Source organism: Eptesicus fuscus, chromosome 19 (genome assembly GCF_027574615.1).
Source record: "Eptesicus fuscus isolate TK198812 chromosome 19, DD_ASM_mEF_20220401, whole genome shotgun sequence".
Classification (NCBI taxonomy): domain Eukaryota; kingdom Metazoa; phylum Chordata; class Mammalia; order Chiroptera; family Vespertilionidae; genus Eptesicus; species Eptesicus fuscus.
Window position 1 is genome coordinate 33,199,374 of NC_072491.1, and position 22,503 is coordinate 33,221,876.

Consider the following 22,503-nt stretch of genomic DNA (forward strand, 5'->3'; position numbering starts at 1 on the left):
TCTCCCCTGCCTGCCACTCACCCCTGGAAACCACTGATCCTTTTACTGTCTCCATAGTTTTGCCTTTTCCAGAAAGTCATACAATCGGAATCATACAGTAGCCAGCCTTTTCAGATTAGCTTTTTTCACTTAATATGCATCTAAGGTTCCTCCATGTCTTTTCATGGCTTGATATTCCTTTTTTTTTTTTTTTTTTTTAGTGTTGAGTATTATTTCATTGTCTCGATGTAACACAGTTAATTTATCCATTCACCTACTAAAGAACATTTTGGTTGCTTCCAAGTTTTGGCAGTTATGCACTAAGCTGCTATAAACATCCATGTACAGGTTTTTATGTGCATGTAAGCTTTAAACTCCTTTGGGTAAATAAATATCAAAGAGCAGGCTTCCTGGATTATACGATACGAGTATGTTTACTTTGTAAGAAACCACAGAACTGTCTTCCAAAGGCGCTGTGCTCTTCTGCATTCTTATCAGCAGTAAATGAAAGCTCCTGATGTTCCACGACTTTGTCAGCATTTGGTGTCAGTGATCAGTTTGGCCAATCTAATGGGTGTGCAGTGGTATCTCATTGGTGTTTTAATTTTCATTTCCCTGATAACATGTGACTTGGAGCATCTTATGCTTGTCATCTGGAGAGGTGTCTGTTAAGATCTGTTTTTTTTTTTTAATCATTATTTGTTTTCTTATTGTTTAATTCTACGAGTTCTTTGTATATTTTGGATAACAGTTCATTTTTAAAACCACTGCTCTATTTCTTCTGTGAGTGATTTTAAGGAATGAAGAATTCATGTTAAGTATCTTCTTCTCTGTGACTCTTTTCTAAGTATCCTGCATTAGCTGCCTGTGGCTGCAAGGCAATTCTCTCACAACCCTGCAGCTGGGACCCTGCTCTTCCAGTGGAGTCCGTTGTATCATCTATAATAAAAGCATAATATGCTAATTAGACTGGACGTCCTTCTGGATGACCTTCCGGATGAAGCCAGGGCTGTGAGAGAAGCCCGGGTCCCGGGTGCCAGAGGGAAGCTGGTGCCCGCAGCCAGGGGAAGAAAGGCCTACTCTTGCACGAATTTTGTGCATCGGGCCTCTAGTTTGAAAATGCCAGCTATAAAACAACCCTAAAAGACTTAGTCAATAATTGATGATTCAGTCAATAATTTGGCTCCTCGCTGTTTCAGAAGCAAGAATAGCCTACGTGGCCACTTCTTCCTCCTTTATTTATTCTGTTATAGATACAGGGTGCTCCTTAAGGAAAGCATCATAATTTCTCCAAATAAACAAAAATCAGAGGATACTCCATGGATTGTTCCAGCACATTTATGTCCCCCTGACCTATTTGCCCCTTGATAACTGAGCCGTCACCATGCATTATAATTACATCCAAATCCTCTCTAAAGCTGTTTGTTCTTTATCCCCAAAGTCACCTATTAACAGGCACTCCACATGTGCATAGATGGCATTTAATACAGAGGAAGTGGAGAATGCCAAACAAGGTGATAGAAAAAGAGGATTCCTGCTTCACTTCTATTAAGAAATGCAAATTTCCTAACAATAGTAGATGGCTTCATTTTATAGAGTTGAACAGGATGGACTCAGAAATCATTCCATGGGGTTAATTTAGCAGACAATGACTGCAATATTCTTTGGAATATTACTGTGTTTTTATTGGCTGGTAATGAGGGTAATGCAGAAGCCTTCATACTTGCTGGTACATTCCCAATAAATGTGTGGGAAGCACATTCTTGTCCCATGTCAGTTTCTTACTTGTTTTTCTTTCTTTTTTTTTTTTTTTTATTGTGGTTGCTTATTTACTTACAGTCCAAGATCCCTTTCTTGCAACCAAAGTCTACTGATAGAAAGAGGATATTACAGGAAAACTACGGAGCATTACACTGAGTATAAATTCAAGTACAGAGTAGAGAAAGAGAAATTTCCATGAAGAACAAGTAGATTATTAAATGACGATGTCATTACATACAATAAATATCTGGCCCAATAACTAGATGAATATGACAGAGTTAAGACTACAAATAGCCCTAGCCGGTTTGGCTCCGTGGATAGAGCGTCGGCCTGGAGACTGAAGAGTCCCGGGTTCGATTCCGGTCAGGGCACATGCTGTGTTGCAGGCTTGATCCCCATAGGGGGCATGCAGGAGGCAGCCAATCAATGATTCTCTCTTATCATTGATGTTTCTATCTCTCTCTCCCTCTCCATTCCTGTCTGAATTCAATATATATATATGACTACAAATAACTTCCATCTGTGTCAATTCACAGTTTTAAAAAACTGTAATATCTAGCCTTGGCCAGTGTGGTTCAGTGTTATAGTGTTGGCACATACCTGGGTTGCAGGTTTGTTCCCGGGCCCCGGCTGGGGTGCATGTAGGAGGCAACCAATCAATGTGTCTTTCTCACATCGATGTTTCTCCCTCCCTTACACTCTCTCTAAAAATCATGGGGGAAATATCCTCAGGTGAAGGTTAACAAAAAACAAAAATAAAAACAGACAAAAAACCCAACAACAACACACCACTGTAATATCTAGAAACAAATGTAAATAATATTTCAAATTAACTGATAACAAAGCAAAACATAAAAGCCACCCTGAAAACTGGAGGTGCCTGAGGTTAACCCCAAGTGAGAAGAATGCGAAACCTAATGCCTTTTAACCCAACAGTAACTACCCTGAGTATTGGACTTACCTATTTTTTCTTTTGGATTGAGGTGCTATGAAATTAGAACCTCCACTTACATGGTACTTGACAGTATTGATGCTTTCCCTGCTAGTCTCACTTGATCTTTACCAAAAAACCAAATAGGAAGTATGATTATTATTCTCATTTTTTAAAACCGGGGCTCAGAATGGCCAAGTGATTTGCCCAAAGCCACAGGACTAGAATGTGATGGGAGTGGGCTGACTCCCAAGTCAGCTGGCTTGAAGGTAAGTTCTATTGCTATTTGGCCATCTCAGCTGCAATTTTTCTTTTCATTTGATTCCTTTCACATGCAAAACTGATGTTGCTGGGGAAAAACCCACTCTATTCAAAGGTTGTTTCTCTGAACATTTTTTTTTTTTAAACAAATCAAGAGTAATGCCTGGGTTTATTTAACAATTAATCACTGCACGTTTCTGCGCAAAACAAAAACATCAACCTACCCTTTTACGGAGTTTTTCTGCAGCATCAAGTTCAGCTTTAATAGTCTTATCAAATTTATTTAAAAGTTTAGGCTTCTTTTTCTTAACTGAAAGAAAACAGAGGTTTTTATTTTTCATTTTACTTTTGTCACAGAAGAGGAGGGGTTCTCCTTCCCAAGGTCACCCGCTCCACACGCGCGCGCACACACACACACCTGCCCGCTGCCTCTACCTCTTCCCTGAACGCCTCCACTCTCCGGCTCTCTTCTGAGCCCCTCTCACCATTTCATAATGCAGAAGCCTCTGCTGTCTTAAAGCAAACCAACCATAAAGCAAACCAACCAACAAGCAAGGCAAACCTCAGCCTACCCGCTTCCACTTGCTGTCCTCTCTTTCCCCTCCCTTCACGCCTGCCTCCCTCTCAACCCACAATGCTCCACCCACACATGGGCAAAAGCAAGTCTCCCAGAAGGAAGGGGAGCTCAGCAGTTAAGTCAGATGGCAGGGATCCGAGTCTAAGCTATGTCACGTCCTAGCTATGTGACCTGAGTCAAGCTGGTACTAAACTTTTGTGACTCTCATTTCCCCCCTAATCTATAAATGTGGGTAGTGGTTTGAGAATTACGTTGATGTTGTACCTGAGCAAATACAACAGCACAGTGCCTGGCATATCGTAAGTGCTCCTTACCTGAGAGCTATAATGCCTATGGCCTTATCGACACGTTCATTTGTTTTCTTCCCCTGTCCTACCTGACCCGCTCCCTCTGCAGCATCTGACACACTGACTCTTCCCTCCTTGACTTCTGTGTTGCCCACTCTCCTCAGTGGCTCCTGCCCTGTGCCGATTCCTGGGATCTTGTGCTCTCAAAGGTCAGTCTCCAGCACTCTAAAGGGGTTTACCTGCTTAATTTCTAAACTGAGTTGCAAATTAACTAGTTCGTTTTCTCCTGCATTACAAAAATCATAAATCCAAGTGCCTATGATTTCTGGCGCAGATATCTCATGTTCAGTAGGTCAGAAATGGAATTCACTATTCCTCACAAATCTTTCTTATATTTACCCTGTTTCAGAGAATGGTCCCATCATTATCTGGTTATCCAAATCACAAATAAAATAGGGCAAAGAAGGAACATGTAGAAGTATCCATATAGAAGACTGCATGGAATTGTTTTTTGGGTGTTTTTTTTTTTTTGTTTTTTGTTTTTAGCATTTCCTCTGCTGTCTTAAAGCAAACCAGCCATAAAGCAAACCAGTCGCGATACCCAGAGCTTTACCTATGTCTCCTTTTATTCTCTCAACTTCCCAGATACAGAAAATTTAACTTCACAGATGTGGCCCTTGCGGTTCCAAAAGGGCCCGTCCCTTGATATCCCCCTCTCTCCTCTACCAGGAGGAAGGGGACACTCAGTTCCTACCAGCACGGTTTCTGAAGGAGGGATGTTTCCAGGAAACTCTGCCTCTAGCTCCTCTCCCACAGAATCTGACTACTGAGTTGGGGGAAGGGACAAGCTTGTGTGGGTGAGTGCCACCCCCCTTCTTCCTCCCAGGAGCAAACACCAGGCCCTGAGCTTTGTACAGGGAGGGGCCCCCCACAGGAGAGGCAGAGCTGTCCCATGCTGCCTGGAGCATCAGGCATGTCTAATTCTAGGGGTCAATATTAAGAAACCTATTATTCCTGCTCATCTCAGCCCCGTCCTTTAAATCAGCTCTCATCAGTAATAAACTGACACTTTGATCGCCTTCCCTTTATTTCACTCCTTGTGAATTTCTAAAGTTGCTATGCCTTTCTGTTTATTCCACCTTCCTCTTCTCCCCTTCCTGAACCCTGGGGCCCTCCAGTGTTGAAAAATATAAATGCCTAACACAGAGGCTGAAAATAGGGGATACTGGCTGGGCCTTTTCAACTGTGTGTCATTACACATTAGCATGCACGCCGAGGATATGGAACATGGAGTGACTTCTGACTGAGATGTGGGTTTATAGGACGGGAGCGATCTCGTCCTCTCAGCACTCAATCACGTCTCTCAATTGCTCGTTTTGGTTTTGCAGGAGAGTCTGTCAGCCGTGCCAACAGGATCAGCGGGGCCTGGGTGCATCCGAGCAGGGGGTTTTACTGCTAGCATCCTCCGTTTCCCCAAATACATTTCCCATGCCATAAGTTAAAATTAACTATTTATAAGGAAGAAAAAAAAAAAGACTGTTGACAGTTCAGGACATCCAAAATAGTCAACATTACAATAATATGCCAGCTAAACAGCCACACTGGATCTTAGTGTCAAAATATTTCCATTTCATCACAAAAATAGATCAAATATTAAAAATCTCAAAGCACCCGTTACCAAGAAAGTACTGTCCCATCTTTTCATAAATCTTCCTATTTAATAGCTCCTAAGATTGCTCCTTTCTCCAAAATTCAAGTTTTGTCCTATCATGACTATTTTAATTCTTCAATGTATAAAAAGCCCAAGGCGATTTTTCCCAATTATAAAAACACACAGATCTCTTTCTTCTTGTCCTGGGAGGACCGTGGTCCTGCTACCGAAACGACAAAAGGTTCCCATGGTTGTGACGGGACCGGGGAGAACTCTCTCAAGTTCTTTAAGCCTCAGTTTTCTTATGTACAAATGACTAGTTCTATTAAGGTCTCTTTGAACTGGAAAACCCTGTGCTTCTAATTTTCAGTTTATTTAAAGCATGTCAATAATATTTCAAAGTAGACCTAGAGGATACTGGAATGAATTAATTTTTTAGTTGTGGATTTTTAAAAAATGGTTTAGGAGGAAGCTGTCTATGTTATATTAAACTTTGTCTTTTAAGAATCACTGCCATTACAAGTATTTTATCCTTTTCCAAAACTGCAAAGAAGGGGGGGGGGGGGGAATGACTGGCTGCATTTGAAACCCTTACTTCTCTTGCCATGCCATGATTGAGACATTAAGAGTAAATAAAAAGGAAAAGAAGGAAAATAAGAGTAATTAAAGGCATGAGAAAAGCACTAATGATCCTTAGATTATATATAAACTAGAGGCCCAGTGCACTAAATTCGTGCAAGGGTAGGCCTTCCTTCCCCCCGCCACCTGCCTGCACCTGCATGGGCCTGGCGCTGCCAGCATCCGCCACCACACACCCTGGTTCCGTGGAGGCCTCCCCGCCCCCTGATTGATTGCCCGGCAGAGGGTAGCCTGGGCCTCCTACTGCTGGGCGATCGTGGGGTGATGGTGGGGGCCCCCCCAACCAATCGCATGGCACCCGCCTTGGCTGGCCTGGAGCCAGTGCGTTTCATAGCGTGGTCGTCCTGACGGTTGTTCTGCTATTCGACCGTTCTGTCAATGTGCATATTACACTTTTATTATTATAGATGAATGGTGATCCCTTTCATTTCCACTTAGTCCCGGAAGGTGATTTTATGTCATGGTGCATGGGGAGGAGTGGTCCACCCACAAAAATAGAGGGTTTGCATTACTATGTCCTAGACCAGTGGTCGGCAAACTCATTAGTCAACAGAGCCAAATATCAACAGTACAACGATTGAAATTTCTTTAGAGAGCCAAATTTTTTAAACTTAAACTTCTTCTAACACCACTTCTTCAAAATAGACTCGCCCAGGCCATGGTATTTTGTGGAAGAGCCACATTCAAGGGGCCAAAGAACCGCATGTGGCTCGAGAGCCACAGTTTGCCGACCACGGTCCTAGACCGGTTCCACTGAAGAGAGCGATGAAAATGGCAGTGTCTGCCACCAGGGATAGAAGAGCAACAATTCCCCATCCTCTCCCTGCTTCCTGTCTGACCCCACGCTCACTGTCCTGAGGATCTTTCTGCTTAAAATACACCCATGGACCCCATGAACACACCAAATGAAAACGAAATTCCTTAGAATGCCATCTGAGCAATCCTGCTCCCAGTTACCTACCCGAGAGAAATGAAAGCATACGTCCATGCACACACTCCTACACGCATGTTCACCACAGCACTGTTCACACAGCCAAAAGTAGAGAAAACCCAAATGTCCATCAACTGGTGAATGGATAGGCAATGTGTGCCATAGCAAAACCATGGAATAGTACTCAGCCATCATTTGAATACATGCAACAACAAGACGACATCTCAAATGCTTTATATTAGGTGAACGAGGCCAAATTCAAACGGCTCCTGACTCGATTTTATAGTCTTTTGGAAAAGGGAAAACTGTAGGGAAAGAAAACAGATAAATGGTCTCAGAGGCTGGGAGGTAGGGAAAGGGGCTGACTACAAAAGGTACAAGAGAATTTGGGGGTCACTAAGTTCCAGATCATAATTGTGGTGGAGAAACTCTAGATGTCTCTGCGCATGTCCAGAACTCAGCACTGCACACTTGGACACATACAGCCTGGATTAACTGTATGTAAATTCCACCTCGAGAACAACTTAACAAAAAAGCTGTAAGAAGAGAAAAGCCACATGATTCTCAACAAAGACTCTCATTACAGGTACAACAGTATGAGAAGCATTTGGGCATAATCACATCAGACCTTTCAAAATAAAATTCAATCTGGTTTTTCGTACCCTTCCCCTCCATGTACCTATTGGGAGGCAATTCACACTCAACCAGGCTCAAGAGGCTCTACGCTGCACACAAAAAGAGAAGAAGTTCTTTGACCTCAAAGTTTAGCTCATTTAAACAGAACAGAAACACGTCACAGAGAACTTGCTTTTCTGTTCTGAATCACTGCTTAATGCCTTATCAGATTATTTGCTGGTAACCACAGATAACATTTATTGATCACTTACTCTACTAGACATGTGTTAGCCCACTCAGACTGCACCAATTGTAAACAGTAGGAGCTAAGACTGGAGCTTGGGGTTGTCTTGACGCCAATGTCCATGCTTTTGACCCTTTTGTAGTATCTCTGGCATCTGGCTCCGAAGTTAAGAAACCAGGGTGCCCCCAAGGGCTTTGAGAGTGCCAACAGAGTGGAAGGGAGTATCAATATAAGCATCATGTTGAGCAAAGGAAGCAGCTGAACTTTGTACTACTTGTGTCACAGGACAAAGGTAGTTACATAACCAGAGTCATTTTCCTTCGTTTTGTGCCTCAAGGACCCATTGTCTACACTTTACACAGAGTCGCCCTGGTTTAGCAGGGCGATCACAGGGTACAGAGTCTGGAGGCCAGGGTGTGAGCCTCCACGCTGCCCCTCTCAGGCAACCTGTTCAAGCTCACTTCCGTGAGATGGGGATACTCTCTGACCCCCACCCACCAACCACAAAGGAGCATAAAAGATGTAAGTGCTAATCATGACTCCCATCTACAAATACCTTATGTTCCCTTTATTTAAAACTCTGCTCGTTAAATAGATGTGAATGACACACCTTATTAACAAATATTTGAAAAATTATTATTAAGATACCAGATTTGCTTTATGGTCAAATATTTCCTTGGCAGAAATTCTGGGCAACTAATAACGTTGGCACACTATACCTCTCGCCAATCTGTATTTCCTGAGTCAACAAAGGACCAAGGAGCTATGGGGTAACACTATACTTCCTTTGCTCCCCAAACCCTACTGTCTGTTTACAAGCAGAACCCCATAAAATAGAAAATACTGCTTTTTGTTATAGGTCTCCAAAGGTGGGATTTGATGAAAAGTAATCTAAAAAGCAAAATGATTTAAGGGAAGGAAAAGTAAGACCAAAATAAGATATTGAAGAAAAATGTGCTCTATATCTGAGATGCAGCCTGAAGCTGACATAGTCATGCAATGCTTCATTGCAGTATTATTCATGTTAATTAAGAGTTAACCCAAACAGCCCAGGCCAGTTTGGCTCAGTGGAAAGAGCATCGGCCTGCGAACTGAAGGGTCCTGGGTTCGACTCCAGTCAAGGGCACGTACTTTCATTGCAGGCTTAGTCAGGGTGTGTGCAGGAGGTGACCAATCAATGTGACTCTCACACCCATGTTTCTCTCTCTCTTTCTGTCTCCCCTCCCCGCCCCTTCCACGCTCTCTAAAAACAATGGGAAAATATCCTCAGGTGAGGTGTAACAAACTGAAAAAAAGAGTTAACCCAAGCAGACCCCACTGCATATTTTAATCTTCCTCTAGTAGAAATGGAAGCTAATTTTGCTTTTCTTTTAAAAATCAATGATAAGTTTCAATATTAGAAAAAGTATCTCTAAATTTGTCTGGCAGTGAGGAAATCAAGACAAATGATTAAAAAAAAAAGGAAACAACAGTGCAAAACATTCAAAACTTCAAGAGTCCAGTACCAGCGTTTTTTATGACATTTTGTCTGCTGGGTCCAGGGAAAGCAAGCCTCATCTTCCAGGGCTCCTCAAGGCATAGGCAGGGGATGTGGGTCGACGCCCTCAGTTCTTTTCCCTTCATTTAAAAGTGGGAATTGTGCACGGTATCCCATCGCTATGCTTCATGCTGGGGTCTGGCCTCAACTGCTCTCCTCTGGAGAAAGAGCCATGCCATTTGCTCCTGAGACCCCCCCCCAACCAACAGCATTCTTCTGGCAGGCGTCTTTGTATTATTACTGTGAGAATGGGAAATTAATGTGTTTGGCCCAAAAAGAACCATGTCTGAGGCTATGTCCCCTAGAGCTACCTACCGTGAAGGTAGAGGACTGGGAGGCGAGGTAAAGGTGGGCAGCTCTGGGGAGATCCTCTTACCTGCCGGCCGCGACCGCACACTGGCGGGAGGCAGGATGGCGCGCCCTTCCTTCACCTCCTGCAGCCGAGGAATCACGGGTGTCTGTGCTCCTCAGAATTAAATATCAGCTACACACCAGCAGGATTCAATATGCAAAGCTTAATCCCAACAGTTAGCATAAATATTTTTCAGCTGAGAGACGCTAACTACTACAACACAGTAAACATTCTATAAAGGGCAATTGTTTTCATCTGCCCCCTCTATTGAGCTAATGTGGGACTCAGCTGAGAGCAAAGGAGCCAGCAAGTATTCCAGTTTGTTCAATGTAGTCCGCTGTGTCCCCATGGGCTTCTTTCAATAAATTATACATCACTCCCCTCCTAGAGTAATAATCCTTTCACAGATGTGGCCCCATATGTTATATTAGAAATTTCAGAGAGGCTAAGTGATGTGTTTTCTATACGTAACGAAACTGCTTCAGGCCCCAGGCTGACCAGCAGCTGCTTCCAACATTGTGCGTTTCATCTCCACGTGCACTGCTGTTCCACGAGGGAATAGCCTCCTTCCCCAAATTTTATTTTACATATAGTTCTAACCATCTCGGTCTTCTGGTTTTCTAGCCCTTAACTTATTACAAGCAACAACTTGGAGGAGTGAGGGTTGCTTGAATCAGATCTACACGGAGCAGCAAGACGTAAAAGCTGAGAGACGAAAGTAAGACAAAAACCACCAGAAACAAACGCAGCTGAAACAGTATTGAAGTACGGGCCCAACGGTGTAGAGCCGTGGTCGGCAAACTCATTAGTCAACAGAGCCAAATAGCAACAGTACAACAATTGAAATTTCTTTTGAGAGCCAAATTTTTTAAACTTAAACTTCTTCTAATGCTACTTCTTCAAAATAGACTCGCCCAGGCCGAAAACCGACTTCTGCGCATGGGCCACGAAGTTTCAATCGCACTGTACGTGCGCGCCCGCACGTGGTATTTTGTGGAAGAGCCACACTCAAGGGGCCAAAGAGCCGCATGTGGCTTGCAAGCTGCAGTTTGCTGACCACTGGTGTAGAGGTAAACAGGGCTATGCACTGCAAAAGCCCCGAAAAGCATCGTGCACAATAACTGATGTTCATGAAGGTGGGCATGACTGCCCTGGCGGGTTTGATTCCCGGTCAGGGCACACACCACAGCTGTGGGTTCGATGCCTGGTCAGAGGAGTTAAGGGAGGCAACTAATCAATGTTTCCCTCCCACATCGATATCTCTCTCCATTCCTCTCTCTAAACATGTCCTCAGGTGAGGATTTAAAAAAGGGAGGGGGGGGGCATTACTGTCTCCAATCACCAAGAAAAGTTAAATTCTGTGTAGCATGCAATTTAAAAGGTGGATGGAGAGGCATAAAAAGTATTTTAGAATAAATATCTACCAAATTCTGTTAATTTTGTTTAAATAGTGTTTAAAGGGATTTAAAGACATCTTTAAGCATCTGCTTCTATGCAATGTTGATTTCCCAGTAATGTCAAGTAAAACAATAATTTACAAGCCTTGTGGGTTGTATATCAGAATTACCAGGGGAACCTGAAACAAAACAGACATTCCCAAGCACCAACAAATAAGAATCATGGAGGGAGGGGCAATTTTGTTCTGCAATAGCTCATATTTATCTAAAGATTAGTATAGATTATAAAAATATGTAATTTGGGTATTTGTAAGCTTAGTTCTAATATTACCTCTTTTCTTTTATTTGCCATGTTCAGATGTCAACAAGGATCTATATGTTTAGTGTTTGTCAGCATTGATATTGGCTGATTTTAAGACAGAAGTTATATGTCATGTTATATGTCATTATATCTTTTAAGACAGAAGTTATATATGTCATTCATGTTTTTTTAGACATTATCTGAGATTTCACCAAATCCAAGTGGAAATTTTTAAATATAAGCTGACCATTGCAATGAAAAAAAATCCCAAAGTTTCTCCCTATGTGATAAAAATGAAAACCTGAGATGACAGAATTTGTAGGAGAGGCAGTAGACACAATAAGATGACCAACAAGCAACCTGACAGTAAAGATTTGGGTCTCTGGGGAATAAGAAATAGTCGAGTCACTTGAGGGATAGCAGAATGATAAAGTGACAGATAAACTATTTCGTATACTTTTAACAAATAGAAAATACCAGCTTTTCTTTGGAAACAAATATACCCAGTAAAATTATCTCTGAAAACAAAGAAGAATTAAGGCTTTTTCAGTTATACAAAAGCTGAAAGCATTCATCACCAACTAGCCTGCATTACAATATACAGTGAGTGACATCCTTCAGGCAGGAGGCAAATGAAACCAGTTGGGACTATAGATCTCCACACACAAAAAGGTAACGACTGAAAATGGTAACTATATGGGTTAACATACTTTCTTTCTTACTATTTAAATCTCTCTAAAAGATAACTAACTAGTTTAAATAAAATAATTGTTTAAACAAAAATAACAATGTACCATAGGCCTTAGAGTAAAAGTAAAATGTATGACAAAATTAACAAATGTGGACAGGAAATGTAGAAATATATTATTGTAGAAATATATTCTATCTTACCTTATAATAGACAAATATGCAAATTGACCGCACCTTCGCTACACCCAAGCCACGCCCACCAACCAAGCCACGCCCACCAGGAAACCATTGCAGGGACGTTGGGGTGTGGCGGAGCCTTTCCCGGCCTTGGGCACCAGCAGGGAGCCTGCACGGATCGCAGGCAATGACCAGGGGGTCGGCTCCTGTGATCGGTAGCAGGGACGCTGGGTGCGGCCTAGCCCAAGGCCGGGAAAGCCTGGTGTGGAGGCTTTCCCGGCCTTGGGCACCAGCCACCAGCGGGGAGCCAGCACGGATCGCAGGAAACCACTGGGGTCGGCTCCTGCGATCCCTAGCAGGGACGCTGGGTGCCGCCGAGCCCAAGGCCAGGAAAGCCTCGGGCGGAGGCTTCTAGCAGGGATGTTGGGTGCGGCTGAGCCCAAGGCCACCGCCCGGGGCCAAGCCCCCACCCTGAAAGAAGGCAGAAGACGGTGGCCACAGCCAAGGCCTGGGTCCCCGGTGCAGGCAGAAAACTGGTGCAGGCAGCCAGGTGAATGAAGGTCTATTGCACGAATCTTCGTGCAAACGGGCTACTAGTATAGTATATGTGAAGTAGTATGATATTACTTGAAGGTAGAATGTGATAAGAATGTAGGCTATAAACCCTAAACAATCAATAAAGTAACAAAACAAAGAGTTATGTAGCTAATAAAAATGTTTCACTTACTCCAAAAGAAGGCAGAGAAAGAGAACAAACACAACAAATAAGAGATGTAACAGATAGAGAGAGGAACCAAGATGGCGGCAAAGGTAAACAACTAAACTGCCGCCTCGCACAACAATTTCAAAACTACAACTAAAAGACAAAATGTCTACCATCCAGAACCACAGGAAAGCGGGCTGAATGGAAGTTTTATAACTAAGAACGCTGAAAAGCTGAGGTACGGAGGCGCGTGAATCGGGCTGGTGGCGGGCGACTGAGCGCGCAGTTTTTTTTCAACCCGAAGGGAGACAAGCTCCTGATCACTCTGAAATCCAGTTTCTGGGGACACGCGGGGCACCCAGACGCCTATGGGGAGAAGCTGAACTCTCGGCCATCGGGTCATAAAGTGAGAATGACTTTTTTGCTGAGGTGCGCCCAGCAATCATTGTTTACTGCGCTGGAGCGCGGGACGCGGGGACTTGGAAACTCGGAAAGGCAGAGACAGCTGATAGCAGCCATCATTGTTTGCCACACCCTAGCCTAGTGACGCCCTGAGACCCTGCCCTGCACATTCTACAAACCCGCCCAGGTTCCACACAGCGGCTTTTGCATATAAATGGCCTGTTCTGTGGAAGCTTAACCAAATAAACTGCAGCTCCAGTCAGACTGCTCCAAAACCGCCAAACCCCAAGCAAAGAGGAGAAAACTGTAGTTCTTGCTGTAGCTCCTGCTGGGTGGCCTCAGACAGTAGCTGACCTGCACCCCATTGGAGATCCAGAAACTAGTGTATCTAGTGGTCGGTGTGAGACGACACCAGATTTCAACCACTCTCATAAGGGACACATTCAAGAGGCAGACTCAGTGAGCACCAAAGCCCTACTGGAACAAGTCCTGCCCCATAAATGTGTCTCCAGCACAGCAATTCTTCCGTTATAGACACAGCGGGTCCTCACAGCCAATTGGCCTGGAGGTCAATTCTTCCCAGTGACACCAACAACAATCAAGACTTAACTACAACAAGCCTGTACACACAGGTCACAAAGGGGTGCACCAAGAGCGTCCACCTCAGGTAACTGGGAGGCGGATCCGTTGAACCAATAGGACACCTAGTACACAAAGCTACCCTACCAACTCAGGGAAGCAGCGAAAATGAGGAGACAAGGAAACAGATCACAAACAAAAGAAATGGAGGAGAACAAATGCATGGACATAGAGTTCAAAACCACGGTTATAAGGTTTTTCAAGAATTTCATGGAAAAGGCCGACAAATTTAATGAGACCTTCAAGGATATGAAAAAGGACCAACTAGAAATTAAACATACACTGATGAAATAAAAAATATTATACAGAGACCCAACAGCAGACTAGAGGAACGCAAGAATCTAGTCAAAGATTTGGAATACAAAGAGGCAAAGGACACTCCTCCAGAGAAGCAAGAAGAGAAGAGAATTCAGAAAGTTGAAGATAGTGTAAGAAGCCTCTGTGACAACTTCAAGCATACCAACATCAGAATTATGGAGGTGCCAGAAGAAGAGAGAGAGCAAGACACTGAAAACCTATTTGAAGAAATAATGACCGAAAACTTCCCCCGCTTGGTGAAAGAAATAGACTTACAAGTTCAGGACGCACACAGAACCCCAAACAAAAGGAATCCAAAGAGGACCACACCAAGACACATCATAATTAAAATGCCAAGGGCAAAAGACAAAGAGAGAATCTTACAAGCAGCAAGAAAAAAACAGTTACCTACAAGGGAGCACCCATACGATTATCAGCTGATTTCTCAACAGAAACTATGCAGGCCAGAAGGGAGTGGCAAGAAATATTCAATGTGACGAATAGCAAGAACCTACAACCAAGACTACTCTGCCCAGCAAACTTATCATTCAGAATTGAAGGGCAGATAAAGAGCTTCACAGATAAGAAAAAGCTAAAGGAGTTCATCACCACCAAACCAGTATTCTATGAAATGCTGAAAGGTATTCTTTAAAAAGAGGAAAAAGAAGAAAAAAGTAAAGATAAAAATTATGAACAACAAATACATATCTATCAACAAGTGAATCTAAAAGCCAAGTGAATTAAAAATCTGAGGAACAGAATAAACTGGTGAACATAATAGAATCAGGGGCATAGAATGGGAGTGGATTGATAATTATCAGGGGGAAAGGGGTGTCTGTGTGGGGGGTACGGGAGGAGACTGGACAAAAATCATATACCTATGGATGAGGACAGCAGGGGGGAGGTAAGGGCAGAGGGGGGGTGGGAACCGGGTGGAGGGGAGATATGGGGGAAAAAGGAGAAACAATTGTAATAATCTGAACATTAAAGATTTATTAAATTAAAAAATAATAATTTAAAACAAAAAAAATTCATAATTTGTGGCCCAGCCAGTGTGGCTCAGTGGTTTAGCATTGACCTATGTACCAGGAGGTCACGGGTTTCAGGCTCAATCCCCAGTGTGGGGCATGCAGGAGGCAGCCCATCAATGACTTACTCTCATCATTGATGTTTCTACCTCTCCCTCTCCCTTCCTCTCTGAAATCAATAAAAATATTTTTTTAAAAATTAAAAAAAAGAGATGTAACAGATAGAAAACATACAGCAAGAGATAGATCTAAATCTAATCAAATCAATAATTACACTAAATATAAATATCCAATTAAATAACACAATTAAAAGCCAAATAATTTTAGTTTGAATGAAAAAGACCCAACTATATGCTGATTACAAATAATACACTTCAAATATAAAGTCAGAAGTTAAAAGCAAATGGAAGCAAAATGGTTTGCCAGACTAATAATACCAAAAGAAAGCTGGAGCGCCTATATTAATATTAATGTATGAAAAAAAATAATAAGAGAAAAGCTTTGTGACCTTGGGTTAGGCAAAAATCTCTTAGGTAAAACTCCAAGAGCACCATCCATAAAAGAACAAATTCATATATTGGACTTCATTAAAAATTTTTTTAAATCTTCAAAAGCTATTGCCTATTAAGAAAATGAAAAGACAAGCTAGAAGCTGAAAGAAAATATTTGTAAGTTGTGTATGTGATAAAAGTGTTATAAAAATCCTGTATAATACTAGTAAAAGGTTAATATGCAAATTGTCCCCTTGACTGGAGTTTAACCGGGAGTTCGACCAGGGGGTGGGGCCGGCTGACCAACTGCCAGGGGCCCTCTCCCCCATCCCCTCTGGCCAGCCCTGCCCTCAATAGCCCCCACACCCTGATAGGGAGCAGGGCTGGCTGGACCCCACCCATGCGCGAATTTGTGCACCGGGCCTCTAGTAATATATAAAGAATTCCCAAAACTCAATAAAAAAACAAACACTAACAGCTCAACAAAAAAGGGTGTGGGAAAATGTGAACAAATACTTCACCAAAGAAGAAATAAGAATGAGAATTAAGTTCATGAACAGCTGTCAACATCATTTGTCACCAGGGAAATGCAAAGTAAGACCAAAATGAGATACCACTACATATTAGAAAGGCTAAAATTAGAAATATTGACCATACCAGCTGATGGTTAGGATGTGGAAGAACTAGGACTGTGGTGTAACTGGTGGTTTAAATGAGTGGCTGACCATAGCCTGAGGTAGGGAAGTTTCTCTTGTCGTGAGTGGGCATACGTGGAAAGGCCAGGAGTAGCAGTAGGAAGTTACTACAAGAATCAGAGGCAAGGCTGCCACAGGCTGAGGGAATGGCAATGCAGGGACAGAATGAAATTCTTGCCTCAATGAAATGACTAAATTTTTTTTTTTGGGGGGGGCGTGGGGAGATTTAACCATAAAACTCCTAGAAATAATTTGAAAATATCAAAAACATTGTAATTTCTTATCAGTAAAACTTACATTCAGGTAAATCTGTTTTCATTTGAATAAAAATACATATGTTCATTTCATTATGTTTACAGACTATCTTGTCTTTTAACAAAGCACTACTGGCCATACTGTCACTGAGAGAGAAGGTGATGACATTCTAAAACAGCACAGACTATTGTCAGCCCCCAATATATGACACATGTTGTGATTCTTTCTGTGAATAATGTGCAGCTTATTTTTATGCAACAGCACACCACATGTTTTGGGTTTTAACAGATGGCAAACTCTTTTTACCAGGGTTTTAAACTTGCACACTGGGAATGAAAATATTTATACAGTAAACACTTTAGCTGATCCTATGTTCGGACAAGTTTAATTAAAGAAGGAGATACCAATGGCACAATCAAGCAGGCTCCTGGGAGGATGCAGGATCTTGCTTCTTTGCTGAACACATTGTTTACCCCAGCAATTTAAAGCATCTACGGAAATTAACGGTACTATTGAGTTTTATAATATATCCCTTAAGCATTTAGCGGTATTTTTTTGGGGGGTGGGGTGGGGAGCTGTTTTAAACCCAGTGTTAATAAAGCTTTAACATCCAAGGTAGAAGGAAAGCATAACTTACTCATTAATGAGATGCCACTACCAGGATTGCTCAAATAGCTCTCCAATACACTCATACTTCATTCGGCTTAGGATGTTCATTTCCCACCTACCAACACTTTCTAGGGCAACATCCCTGAAGAATCAGTATTCTCCTCCTGCTCTTAAGATATTAAATATATTGGATGGTCATAAGGAGTGAACTTATCAAATTCATCCAGAGCCTCTTAGAAAAGTAACATATACAAACAAATAGTAATAAGCAGCATCTGGATTTGGGATTTGCATATATTTTATGTAAAATAATAATATGAGGAAAAGTAATGATTATAGTTGCTCATATCTGTATAGCATGACAGAGAAATGGTCGCCCAGTCTACACAAAAACTCCATCTCTGTATTTTACACATGAAAAAAGCAAAGCACCAAAAGGCTAAGAGACTTATTCAAGATCAAGCAGCAAATAAGAAGCTCAAGACCAAGTGGCAAGTAGGATTTGGAAGAGATATAATAATAGGACCCCTTTCACTATGCACAATTTTCAAGTGCAGATCAACTGATCAGTAAAAGGAATTTAAACGAGGAACATGTTCATGAATTGAAAGAAAAATAGATGGTGGCTACTTTAAAGGCAGACACACACTAAACAATACCCATATCTCCAAATTTCCTGTAGTGTGATTACAGCCTCAACCTCCAATCAGTACACCCAACCACACACTTTCATCTAAAAACAAAACACATCAGCCAGTTTGCCTCAGTGGATAGAACATCAGCCTGCAGACTAAAGGATCCCAGGTTGCAGGCTCGATCCCCAGTAGGGGGCATGCAGAAGGCAGCTAACCAACAATTCTCTCTCATCATTGATGTTTCTATCTCTCTCTCCTTCCTTCCTCTCTGAAATCAATAAAACTATGTTAAAATAAATAAAAACATACATAAGTAAAAAATAAAAACAAAACAGATCAAACAAAAAACTTGGTCTAAGATGACTGACCAAGAGTGAGTGCCAATGCATTGAGTATATTTGATACTTACTACTCATCTAAAAAACACTTTAAAAATATTCCTCATTTTGCCTGGCTGGCATGGCTCAGTGGTTGAGTGTCCATCTATGAACCAGGAGGTCACAGTGTTGGTGCCAATTCCTGGTCAGGGCACATGCCCAGGTTGCAAGTTTGATCCCCAATGGGAGGCATGCAGGAGGCAGCTGATCAATTATTCTCTGTCATCATTGATGTTTCTATCTCTCTCTCCCTCTCCCTTCCTCTTTGAAATAAATAAAAGTATATTTAAACAAAAACTAAAATTAAAAAAAATTCTTCATTTTTTTCCTTACAAGTCTCTCCACTCGTGTTTTATAATCACAAAGAAACACTCCAGGAAGTGCAGCATTGAGCTATTATCAAACGACTCAGGGGGTAGAAGACAATCTACCCCTGGCCTCCTTCCTCATTGCACAGAGGTAAGCAATTAATGGCACACATTGCATGCCCTGCTGGGTCCTATACTGCTTCACTCTCCTGACGGTCTACGAGGGCCCTGAAAAATGCACTGCTGAGAAATGCACGTGGCAGCAGTTAAAAAAAAAAAAGCAAGATGCGGTATGAATCAAAGTGACAGGGCACAGAAATAAAAAGCTCACCCAAGTTCATTGGTTTTATGGGGAAGCTATAATTTGCAATTAATGCTATTTCCACCTTATGACTTGCTGAATGACATTACTAATAACATCACTAATATGGTGGCATAAATGCACAGAGAAGTCAGTGATCCTTGGGAGAGAGGAGCCCAATTTCAGTGAAGCATCAAAATCAAAGATAGCACCTGAAACGCACCTTTATCAAATCTTAGCTCTTATGTAAAGCATATCAATTAAAGGCACCATGCTGTATAAATAGGTTTCATCCACCTTTATTTAAAGTTTAAAGTATATTTTGCACAACTTGAACAGGGTTGGTAGAGTTGGTAGCTACTCAGAAACTAGCCTTGAAGGCTCCACATAAACTACACACACACACACACACACACACACACACACACAAATAGTCCTAGAAGTAGGCTCTAGTTCAGTCTATTACATGAAACAGGAAAGGAACAAATGGAAGATACCATCAATGGTACTGAAGAATCAAAAGAGAAAAAGTGTAAACTTCACTGGTTATTAGAAAATAACAAATTAACAATTTTCCCCGAAAATGGTAGTGTCGAGTTTCAAGACAAGACTCTAATCAATTTAAGCTGTTTTATAGAAAGCATCCTATGATAGCCTAGGAGGACTGACCTTGGAGTTTTCTGCATCAACCCATCATCCCCATCATTAAAAAATAAAGTGTCTGGGGGGAGAGATCAACCAAAGGACTTGTATGCACGCATATAAGCTCAACCAATGGACACAAACACCAGGGGAGTGAGGGCATGAGTGGGGGGGTTGGGGGACAATGGGGGAATAAGGACACATATGCAATACCTTAATCAATAAAGAAAAAAAACGTAGTTATTCTGGAATTAAAAAAAAAAGTGTCTGAATTCATAGGTAGATGCAGCAAAGAGAATTCCACGGAAACCATCCTTGCTCACTACCTGAGGACCAGCTCACGTCATCACTCCACGAAGACATCAACTGCTGTCCATCTCCCGAGCAGAGAGCTCGCTCTCCTCCACGCTACCACCGCATTTTGCTCATAACCTCCCTTCCTTGTATTGTAGTTTTACCTTTACTCTGTTTTCACGGCACTCCACAGAGCACGGCAAATAAAATAAGTTGAAATATTTGCTAAATTAAGAAAGCATCCTCTTAGCAAGAAGTTGCTGTCCCTTTCCTCAGGTCTCCTGCTCACTCTCTAAGAAGGTCAACACACAGGGGGGTGGCTGAAGTCCCAGGACCTGGTGCCAGAGGCCATACCTTCACCCAACACAGATGACTCCCCTGAATAAGAAAACGCAATAGAATATATACAATTCCTTCTCTTACTCCCTTCACCCACACGTGCTAACGCCTTAAAAATTAACCCAAAGGTCAAAATACAGTATTTTCTGATTTTACCATAACTAAGTGGACAAATATACTTATGACTTGAAATAGAATCTACAATATAAGTTACTGCAAATTTTTTTAAATTGAGATGTCTGATAGCGAACAATTTCCAGGATGTATGAAATAGAAGCCTTTAACCACCTCAGTGATGTTTTATTATTACTTTAACAATAAGAGTTTTTAAAAGTTCTCCCTGGCAACCTAAGATGGGTCTATGGCAATGACCCATCAAATGGTTAAATACCGAGCACCTTCTGAGTTGAAGGCACAGCCAAGCCCTACCGGAAGAGACAAATCACAGAAAATCACAATAACAGAAAAAGCTAGACCTATGAAAACATCATTGACAAAAGTCATGTTCTTTAACCTTTTGCACTCAGATGTCGAGTGTGACTCGACACGGTTAGCATCGGTAGCAGCTCGTATGAAAAAAGCAAGCGAGTGCAAAGGGTTAATACCTGAAGTTTGAGCATGTGTAGATGGCAACTGAGAATTCATTACCATTATTCTTTGTCCTGATTGAAATGTGCGAGGGGTAGCAAAGGAATGAACCCAGTGAGGTCAGAGAGGAGTCTACAGCTGAGACAGACATGAGCCACGAAGGAGGAAAAGGGTCCATCGTCAGAGTCAGCCCCGGACACACCCCCAGCCCAACCCGGTATCGCCCCTCCGCACAGAGGAGGCGGTCAGTGGTACCCCGACCCTAGGCCGGCTGACTATCTGAGGCTCATGCACTTGTCTTTCAGAGGCTGTTTAATGACCTTACCAGGGTTCTTCCCACAGTACAGCTTCAGCTCTTCTCAAATAATCCTCTGTGGTCTTTATATTTTACTAGAGGCCTGGTGCATGAAATTCATGCACGGAGGGGTGGGTGGGAGGAGTTTCTGGGGAGGGGGGTAGGAGGGTTCCTTAGCCCAGCCTGCAACGACGCCAGCATCCCGTGCCCTGGCCTCTGGCCAGAGGCCCCTTCTTCCCTCCACACGGCCGGGGCACGGGACGCTGGGCTCATGTCTCCTGGGCAATGCCGCCAGCATCCCTACCTGGCTGCTTATGGGCGCCCCCATCTTTGTGACGGAGTGATGGTTAATTTGCATATTACCCTTTTATTAGATAGGATTAAGTTAAACAGTCCCTTCAAATGGGATTCCAATAGCAGCAAGGAACGATACCTGAACCAGGTGGACCCAGTGAAAAACATTTACTTAAGATGATCCTGGTCCACAGACCAGATTGGCCAGGTAAGCAGCACAGCGGACCCAGCACTCCTCAACCAGGCCTTCACCTGGGAGTCACCAGGCCCCTGAGCGGGGAAGTCAGAACGTGTGGGGGTGGACCCCGCCCAGTTTTCAAGTGATCGCACTCGCAGGCGGGGTTGAGAAATGCCGCATCAGACGCAGGCGCCTCACTGGAATCTGGCCGTGTTTGGATGCATCACGAGTTTCAACAGCAGTTAATTACCCATAGAACAGCCTCGCGTGTTCGAGATGGTGGGCAAGAAGGAAAGCGGGAAGTTACAGAAAAGCGTGAAGGCAGCCGACGAACCATGGATGCTGCTCATACTGCTGCACGGTGTGCCCAGTGCCGTCATCTGGACCAGCTCCTGAGTGTCGCCGTGGTGGGAGAGCCAGCGATGGGCTCTGGGGTCTGCCGGTGCCTCTGGAGGAAGGCTGTGCCTCTCCTCCATGTGGAAATATTCTGCCTGCAAACATCCTCCTGCCCCCGGCCTCGCTGAGGGCTGTTCCTGACTCCCCGTGACAGTGGCTTCTCCCCGTTGCTGAGATACTGTTGCCGGTTGCCTACTGTCTGGCTTCCCAGTCCCCACCTGCTGCTTGTGCCCAATTTCCTGTCCCTTCCCTGAGTGTCTGTGTCACCTCAGGCTCCAGCCGCGCCCCCCCGCTGCTCTGAGCCACGGCTGCCCAGGCTCACACAGAGAACTGTGGGGTCTGCCTGGTGAAGGGGAAGAAGAAAGCATTCCAGCAAAAGAGAAAAGCATGGCTGATGCTCCATGCTG

At 43.0% G+C, this 22,503-nt stretch overlaps 1 protein-coding gene across 2 annotated transcripts in view; it reads right to left on the bottom strand.

Moving 5' to 3' along the window:
* Positions 1-22,503, bottom strand: part of ASPH (aspartate beta-hydroxylase) — a 167,610-nt gene that overhangs the window by 39,793 nt on the left and 105,314 nt on the right. For both annotated transcript variants that reach the window (XM_028147947.2, XM_028147943.2), the window contains one exon: positions 3,157-3,242. In XM_028147947.2, coding sequence (XP_028003748.2) covers positions 3,157-3,242 — 86 coding nt within the window. The remainder of the gene's footprint in view (positions 1-3,156; positions 3,243-22,503) is intronic.